The sequence below is a fragment of the Antrostomus carolinensis genome, unplaced genomic scaffold (assembly GCF_000700745.2).
Source record: "Antrostomus carolinensis isolate BGI_N321 unplaced genomic scaffold, ASM70074v2 scaffold38577, whole genome shotgun sequence".
NCBI lineage: Eukaryota > Metazoa > Chordata > Aves > Caprimulgiformes > Caprimulgidae > Antrostomus > Antrostomus carolinensis.
The window spans coordinates 8501-18065 of NW_010330213.1; the positions used below are offsets into that span (position 1 = coordinate 8501).

The 9565-nt window shown below is 42.3% G+C and overlaps 1 protein-coding gene across 1 annotated transcript in view; it reads left to right on the top strand.

Moving 5' to 3' along the window:
- SHC3 (SHC adaptor protein 3) overlaps positions 1–8686 on the top strand; it is a gene marked incomplete at its 5' end in the record, with an annotated part of 16976 nt that extends 8290 nt beyond the window's left edge. Inside the window, 5 exons of the mRNA XM_029086175.1 lie at positions 3416–3542; positions 4675–4828; positions 5813–5909; positions 6494–6688; positions 8355–8686. Coding sequence (XP_028942008.1) covers positions 3416–3542; positions 4675–4828; positions 5813–5909; positions 6494–6688; positions 8355–8686 — 905 coding nt within the window. The remainder of the gene's footprint in view (positions 1–3415; positions 3543–4674; positions 4829–5812; positions 5910–6493; positions 6689–8354) is intronic.
- Between the last annotated feature and the right edge of the window lie 879 nt (positions 8687–9565).

A 9565-nucleotide genomic window follows, 5' to 3' on the forward strand; every position in this document is an offset into this window, starting at 1 on the left:
TCTTAATGCTAGATACAAAGTACTGTATAATGTACCTGAAAATCTATTTATTATTCATAGATTCATAGAGAAAAAAAAGACTAGCTCCAAAAAAAGACTCAAGCACTTCCAACAGGATTTCTGCAGAATTCAGACACTTTAACTCCAAAATGCTAACCCTGCAAACCCTGAGCTGCCACCTTACCATGGTGACAACTAATTCAATAGCTTCTGTATTTTGTCACCTTTCATTATTTTAGATACTTCAGCAATCTGTTGTGTCCACGTGCAGAGATGTCCAGATTTGAGAGTGTTAGTTCATAATACCTGCACTGAACATACTAATAGGCTGAATATTAGTGAAACACCTAGAAAACTTATGGGGAGTGGGAGGTAGGGAGATAGTCCAGTTCTTTGCTATGCTTGTGATGTTCCGACATCATGTGTCCCCCATTAGAAAGGCTCTGGCATCAAACTGTAGGCTGTATGGTGCAGACCTGCTCTCCACCCCACCTGCCTTAGCAGTACCCTTCTGCTGAACTGGGGACTGATTTGGTTGTTCTGAGAGATCTCAGTGGCAACGTCGTGGACCAGCATTGCAGACCAAACGTTTGCACTGTAGGGTTTGGAGGAGCTCTGTGCTCTGTTTTCTGTTCCTATGCAAGCGGATTTTATATAAAAACTGTTTAATGGACTTTATATCTAAGTTAAATGTCTCTGTTCCTTGGGCTAGTCTGTCCTAGATCGAGGAGTCATCTAAGCGCCTGGTATTGTCTTCCTGTAGTATATTTAGTTCAAGTAATTTCTCAGTTTTCTTTAGGAAAATTCTGACAATGACCTCTAGCTTTCCAGCTGCAGTGCATGTCCTCTGTCCTTCAGATAATTTCTGTTCTTCTTTTATTTTTCTGCATTGTTTTAAAAATGCAGATGATGCCTGTTATTGTTTGGAGTATTGTAACATTAATGTCAGCAATCTATAATAGAGGCTGCACCTTCCTGTTCTTACTTGCTTTTGTCCTCATCATTAGCTAGTTTCTTGTAAGAACTTTTTACTGCGGTGAAGCACTGTTATCTCATGTGAAATTCTTTCAGGCGATGATCTTTAAGCCTTCTGCATTACAGCTTTCCATGGGAGCTTTCCTCATATGTGTAAGTACATCAGTGGTTTGTACATCAGTGACTTTGTATATGACCGGTATTGAAACATATTTTTTTAAAAGGTCTAGTTTACCAAGGGATCTAGATTACCCCCTTTCACCATCAATGGCCATTCTGTCAGTCTATGTTATCTGCAAATTACTTTAGAAGTGAGGCTGAATTTACTTCTGTATCTTGTGAAAATGTTACTGCTGCTGTTACTGACACTAGAACTGATGCTGTAGTATAACTTTCACTTGCATATTAGACTCATTCCTTTGCAAGGATGGAAAAGCTCTCTTCATGCTTTATATTCTGGATCTAGCCAGCTAAAAGCTGTCTGTCTTCCTCAGTAACATCCTCAAGAAATCATCTTTGTGTGAGCCAAACCTTCTCATCCTTTTACAAGAAGCACATCTACCTGCTGAAAGTCCGTTCAGGTATCCAAGGAAACAGGTTACTCATTATGTCACCTACCTACCGAAACTACTTAATGACTCATGCTTCATTTCAGCTCCAGATAGGTTTAGCAGTGAGCAATGCAGCCTCTTTAAATGCCCACTCTAGTTACAGAGTGCAAAAATTACAGCTTTGTTTGGCCTAACTACTTTTTGGTCTATACTCATGGAGGTAAGTCTGCACCCTATCAGCGGGCTGATTGTTCACTGCCTCCAGCAGTGGAACAGAAGTAGCAAACAGCAAATATCCTGCTGCTAGCCAGGGATGTCTGCCTCTGTCCTTGAAGGCATGGAGGTCCTGGTTTTGGCTGCTAAATCTGCTTTCAACTTGCAGCTAAGGACATTTCCCCCAAGTCAAGCATTGCCTCAGCGTGCTGTTTGGCACAGCAGATGCTATAAGGTGAGAAAAGAGCATCACTGGATGTTTTTAGTGGGGTAGCACTGTAACTGATGCCATCTCATGTTGCATGAGGTGCTGCTGTTGGTGAGGGATAGACAGGTTGGTGCCCTGGTCATCCCATACCTGCATAACTGCAGGTTCCTTGGCCCTTTATTCTGGCCTCTTCAGAAGTCTGTCCAGCAGCTCAGCCTCTGAAAAGTCATTGCCAAACCTGCTTAGTCTCCCTATATTGCTTTTACTATGTCACACGAATGTCATGACCTACCCTTATTTGTAGGGCATTGGCATCCAAAGCTCTTGATTCCTCTGAGTTAGACACTGGGCCTATACTAAAATGTAGTTTTTCAGATGAAGAATTTATTTTAGGTTAAAGCAGTCAGAGGTGACAGAAATGAGTAACTTTGAACAAGGCCCCACTGTGCTGTGTCAGGACTTGGAAAAGAACTAGAGTTTCAAATCCAATCCAGGCTCTAGCCAGTAGACCATGTACTTGTCCAGCACTGAATATAGAAAAAGAACTTGCCTGGGCTTTTCTCAGTATCACTGAGGTGGTGTTCATTCAGATCTTTAGCTTCCAGCTCTTAACACCCATCTGTGTTCCTGCAGTGTTAGGTGAAATGTTCACAAGTTTACCTGTTTATGTTATCACATGAGATGATACTTCCAAGCCATTCTCTGATTTAAAACCAGGATGAATTTGGCTGTTCAGACAGCTGATAAAGGTCTTTTGGCTGCCCATAGGAAGAGAGCTTGTGTTGCCAGCCTCCATCCTTACTGCCTCTGTCGCAGTGGGTCCAGAGAGCTGGCACATGGCAGAGTGCTGGAGGTAACTGGGGTCCTGTCTCTGTGCTCCCCGGTGATCCCGCGGTTTGCTGTGAGTGCTGCCATACAGACAAGCAGGAAAAAGTACCAGCTTCTGTATTACTGGAATCAGATCAGGGCCCAGGATGTAGGAAGTATTCTTGGTAACATTCCTCCCTCAGTCTGCAATTTGGAAAATTCTGGAATTGGACAGCTTGCAAACTTGGGGTGACTAGACATGAAAATGAAGTGGTAATAAAATTGAGGAAAGCAAAGAAAGCTTTTTGTTGTTCCTACCATCTACTAATATTTTTATAATTTCAACTTAAAGCTTAGAATTCTCATACAATCTATTGCATTCAGTTGATAAAAAGCAAAATTTTATTTTTCTGTCTTTATGGACTTGTTAAAATTGTGGAACTGATCTGTGGTCTTGCCTATTGCAGTTACACACCAGAACAATTTTTAAAAGACCCCATTGCCTGAAATTCACTGTCCCAGAATTGGGTTTTATTGAATTGTGCACACTATGAATAGGGCAACTATGACTAACATGTAGGTGTTTTGTTATAGGTCAGTGCATCCCACCATAACATAAACAATGATTTGCATGTGCATGTGTCAAATCTTTTTCATTTAGCTTGTCATATACTGGAATGCTGCGATGGCCTGGCCCAGGATGTCATCAGCACCATAGGGCAAGCGTTTGAGCTTCGATTTAAGCAATACTTGCGATGCCCCTCTAAAATACCCAGTTTCCATGATAGGTGAGTATGATTGCTGAAGAATGATAAAGCATCTTCTTTAGCTTTGTCTTTTCCCAATAAAATGTACTGTGGACAAAGTTGCTTGAGACGGACAGGATTTAAATAATTTAGAATGAGATTTCTGCTGAATTAGCAAAGCAATGTTTGCCAAATGAATATGAAAGGAGCACAGTCATTTTAAAAGGGGAGGCTAAGTATGGATTTACTGAAATGATAATGCCTTTTCTGTTGTAGTTAGTAGACAGAGTTGGATGGCCAGGAATGGATGTCATTTGTGGCATTTTCTCATTGCTACTGTCAGAGCCGATCTGTCAATTTAGATGAAGTAAGCTAGAGTTGCTGGGCTTCCAAAATGACTAGTGAGATGTTTCACTATTTCTGATATTAGCCAGAGTGAAGTTTTTAGGAATGTGCTGTATTGTACAACAGAGGCTTTGACTGCATTGTTCTCTGGAGGATACAAAATCTGTCTGCTTGTATATGTCTAAAAGGCTGGGATATAGCATTCTGTTTTCTTTGTTCCGTTGTGTTTTTGACATGGATTGCTATACACTTGCTAACAGTAGTATAAATCCCAGTGAGCTGGTACCCTGTGCCATCTCTTATATCAGAGTAAAATGAGTGTATGATGAATATAAAATGCTACTATCCTAATCTGGAACCGTTCTGTACTCACTTTAGACTTGTGTAAGTGACTGTTAAATGTAGACTGAAACTACAGATCTGATCTCTTGACTTTGTGAACTTCTTCCAGATTTATATTGCTGACAAAGCAGCCATAATTAAAGACAAAGTTTTAGAGCTTAGTCAATCAATCAAGTAATAATATTACAAATGATATCGTAAGGTTAAATAAAAATGTTTGTTAATGCAGTTTTTAATGGTCTTTAAGTAAAAACATCCTTTACTCAGCATAAATAACTTAATCATTGCAAAAATTAAGTTTAGATTACTTTGTCTAAACAGAGAAGGTCTGTTGCATGATCTGTCATTGCTTCCTGATTTATAATGGGATCCAAATTGTCAAAATAATATGCAAGAGTGATCCCCTGACAGGCAGCCTTAACATGCTGCAAGTATCTGCAAGTGCTTTGCAAGCAAGGGGCAAAATAAAGCACTCACTTTCTTACAGGATGCAGAGTTTTGATGAGTTGTGGATGGAGGAAGATAATGAGACAATAGAACATCCCTATTACAACAACATCCCAAATAAAATGCCCCCTCCTGGCGGCTTCATTGATGCCAGGCTCAAAGCAAGACTTCCCACTGCTGCAGATACAGCTCAGGTCAGTGCAATTGCATCTCTTCCCTCCTGCTGATGGATCAAAAATTTTTTAAAAATGTATATTTTAAGATGGATACATGGGGACCATTCACAGTCCGTCATATGTGGCCAGTTTCCTTTTGAATGGGCATTGAAGATGTAGGGGGCAACAAATCTGGCAGGTTCAGAACAACAAAAGGAGGTGAGTTCCTCATGGTGTTAAAAGATTACACAGGTTCAAGGAAGAGAAATCCACTGAGGGTTACTACATTTGTAGAAAGCATGTCTGCTTCAGACAGTATCAAATAGTGCACACTAACTGGGAAAGATCTGATGAAGAATCGTTTAAACAGTCTAGTGCAGTCATTACTAACAGTTCGTTATGTTAATAACTTGGCAGCAATCAGTATTCCACCAGGTTCCTAGGTAGGTTTTCCACCTCGTGTTGAACTGAGGATGGCTTGGGTATTTCTACCAGCATTGCTGTTGAAAGTGTGACTGCAGCATCAATGTAGCCACCTAAGAGGAGTTTTCAGATACAGCACAACTCTGCTTAAATTCAGGGAGGTCTTGTCTGTAGACAACATCCTGCCTTCAGTACCTGAGCGCATGCCCTGGTACCAATGTGAGTCTCTCAGCTCATGCTTTGGAGGGTGCTGGGGGTGTCTTCTGGTGCCAGGTGTGTTTCTGTGGAATGCTCTTCCCAGGCATGGTTTGCCAGGGCTTGCTATGTGAAGACAAATGTACTAGAGGAGATGATGCATAATTTGGGATTGTGGGGGTTAATAAAAGCAGGAAGCAGGGAAGTTTATGTGAAGGCCACCGGTAATATCTTACTCCTACACAAATACATTTGTGAGATATATATTCTGACACCATGATGAATTGGAAATGAAGAGTGGGAGTACACAGAATACAGCCAAGGAAATTGTCAGAGCCACTCATAATTTAATATGTGAGCATTTAAAGGTAATCGAAAATTTCCTTGCACATGTGTCCATTCTAGTCTGCAGCAGGAGTGGGAGGAGAGCAAACCTGTTACCAGAGTCGGCACTTTGGAGACAAATTCAGTGAAGACTGGCATCACGGGCCTATTAAGCAAGGTGAGTTTTGCTAGTTTTAGCTGTAATACTGCTGGAGGTCTTGGGTGGCCAAAGCATGTGAAAGTCCAATGTCTCAAAGTCTTAGGGCAATGAACTGCAGTTTGTTGATAGATTCCCTTTGTCTGTATTTTAGTGTTGATATCAGTGAAAAGTATTTGGTAATTACCTTGGGATAACTTGTAAAATGCACACCTCCATAAAATCTTATCATTTGCAGAGCAGTTGGCAAAGAGAGTTGCCCCAAACCTTCACCTCTCTGGCTTTCCATGTCTTAAAATGACATGGTATTTAAAGACAAGCTGCACGGTCTGTTCAGAAAATCTGATCCACTAGAGTCTGCAAGATGGAGTTGCCAAAGGAAGAGCCAAAAGTCAGATGTTTTTTAAAAATGTGGAGCAATGCATGTGCTTGCACATGATCTCTGCTCCACAAATGACACATGATGTTCTTGCAGTTATTGACTTTACATCTGTCATTCCAGGGAATTTTAAACTTGTCGTGATGGGGTGTGATGTTATTTGCTCATTATAACAACGCTGTTCTGTCAAATACAAAAAAGAACAAAAAAGTCTTGAATTTTCTAGGATCGCTAGATATTTGTAGCATGCTAGGAGGGAAATCACAAGTAACCCCAACAACAGAGATGCCAACATATGTAAACACTCAGCATATAGATGGAGAAGCTCTATTGGCACGTCAGGCAGAAGCTGAAAGTACCTTCAGTGGAACACCAGATGATACCAAGGAGAGCAGCCCAGGAAAGGATCTGTTTGACATGAGTGAGTTCCCTTTCTATTCACTCCCTTTCTCAGAAGTGACCCAATGTGTTTATGCATTAGTTCTATATAAAAATTGCTTTAAAATTTAGGATTTCTCATGGAATTATGGTGAATTTTAGAATTCATGGTGGTTTCATTTTGGACCAAATTAAAATAAGGGTCGCCAAAGATTTGAAGCTAGTTTATATTATATCTGAGTTAAGGTGAGCTGCAGTTTGTCTTATCCTTAGCATCACAGGCAACTATGTCAGAAGAAGATAAATCAGGAGGCTTGTCATGCAGGAAAGTGAAGGAATTAATGGCTGGAAAATTAGCTCCAGCCTGTCTTGTGAACGTTTATCAGGAAGTCGAGGCATACTCCAAAAATGTTGTGCAACAAGGACACTGGGAGGGAAATTGAAAGACTGAGTTATCCCTTGCTCTGGACAGGCCTACTATCCTATATAGCTAACTATTCCAACTTTGAAGTCACCTTTTCTAAAGTTAGAATCATAGCCATAACTGTAAAACAATGGTTTAAACATCAGTCATAATTTAATACTGGGGCTACCAGTACACATTTTTTTTTTCAGCCTTGAGGAGATATTTGAAAGCAGTTTGATGCACAGAAAATTTTCTTTGTGTTTCTACTCTTCCTGCCTCCAATCAATTGCTGACAGGTGATTTATTTAGTTAAGTTCACATAATTGAAAGGCAGTGAGACAAAGCAGTTGGTGCCTATACGTTATTTGTAAAATAACATATCTACATTTCTGTTATCTCGGTACACAAAAAACTCTTCCTGGCATGTTTCTGCTGAGATATGGCTCTGTTTCCACAGCTTAGGGAGATTTTGGATGGAAAGAAAGGGAGAGGGAAGAAAGTTGAGAGAGCATCTATCTGTGAATGTGAATCTGAAATGAGAAAAGTCTGCTGTTGGTAATCAGGGATGTTAACCTTGATTTCTGACATGTGATGCCCTTAAAACATGCACATGCTTACTTCTATTTTATACACATTCTCTTCCTAAAACTAGAGAAAACCAATTCTTCATCTTGCAGCCTTCATTAATCTTTATTAGCCGTTGGAACATAGGGGAAAAGTAGTATTAGAACACCAGTTCTTCCTAGGTGGAGGCTGAGGGTAGGCTGAGCGGTAAGGGCAGTGGATCCCTTCTAGACATGATCTTGGGCTGGAGGCTCAGTAATGGATAATGTTTAAATGAATATGTTCTTTGAAGAGAGACCAGATATGAGTATAATGACATTGAGTACCCACATTATGCAATTTATTTGAAATGAAAATGTGTGATGTACCTGGCAAGACAAAAGGAGAGCTCTGCCTCGTACCAGGGCATATAAATGCAACTGTTGACAATAGCCATTACTGAAATAAAATTAGTACCTTTCAAAAGCTCCTGCCAAGAAGTGCCAAAAGTCACTCTGATTTTTATCAGCATCTTTGTTTGTAACATACATTATTTTAACATATTACACACTCCTCAATCTTAATATATAATCCATAAATCAGTAGGCCTAGCAGCACATCTTTCCTCAGTTTTTTCGTAAAGATAAAGGGAAGTGGCTATAAGACAAAATAAATCCAATTAAAAATCACTGGACATGTGAGTTATGTAACATGACTTACCTCTGAATGATCTTGCCCTTGTTTCTATTTCCGTAACCAGAACCATTTGAAGATGCCCTCAAGAACCAAACATCTGAGGCTGCATTGAGGAAATCCACCTCCATGGGATGCACCAGTCCTCTCTTGTCCAGAGCAGCTGACTGGACTGTAGTGGAAGAGCTGATTACAGAGCCGTGGTATCAAGGAGAGATGAGCAGGAAAGAAGCAGAACAGCTGTTAAAGAAATGTGGAGACTTCCTTGTGAGGAAGAGTACCACGAATCCCGGCTCCTATGTGCTGACAGGCATGCACAACGGACAAGCCAAGCATCTTCTTCTGGTGGACCCAGAAGGAATTGTAAGTGCTGACTCCAGTAACACAGGAGGTTTCTGACTCTACACATTTTCTCTAAATGTGTTTAATCTTGTTTACAGCGTACTTACAACTGATCATAAGCACAGCCTCATATCTGTAATATGCCGTCACGTCTCATTCTCTCCCTGATGCCTAGCAGAAGACCCACCTCATGATTTCTGCACATTGCAGGGAGCCTTAGGGACCCAATTCCCCGGCAAGGTCAAGCTTTGGCCACTGTAGTACAGTCTTAGTCAAAAGTGCAGCTAAGCCGAAAACTGAGAAGCTGCTGGTGGCTGTGCTAGTTTGGCCGGCCTGCGTACTGGCAGTTTCCACACCTCTGGCAGCCAGGGTATGGAACAGGCCCTCCCTGTTTTCCTGCGCGCAAGCCCAGGGCAGAACTGGGGTGCATTACTGTGCCATCTCTTTGCTGCACAGGGACACAAGGGGACCCTCCCAGCAGCGCGATGGAGAGAGCGAGGGAGGAAGCTTAGTCTCCTCTGAGAGAGCGAAGGCATTGCCACGGGTTTTATTCTTGGCTTCCGGCAGCTGAGAGCGGGCAACTCCTTTTCCTCTGTCAAGGGCAGGCCGCACAGTAAATGAGGCGCTCCCGTGGAGGCGCTGGCCTGTGGCCGTGGGGTCCCTGCGGCGGGATTGTGCCGAGGCCGTCCCGCTGCGGTGGGGACCGCCCGTGGTAGTTGTTGCGGTGACCCCTGCCACAGGAGGGCAGTCCAAGAACGGCTTTGCACCCTCTCGGCGCCGGCTGCCCGGTCCTGGCCTCGGCGGGGACACCGGCCTGGGTAACTGGCCCCAGGCCTCCGGGGGGAGGGCGTCCCGCGCTCGGCCTTTGCCAGCAGCGTTGTGTCTCCTGCAGCAGTGACCCCGAGTCCTCCCGTGAACAGAAACCCCGGGATGGCT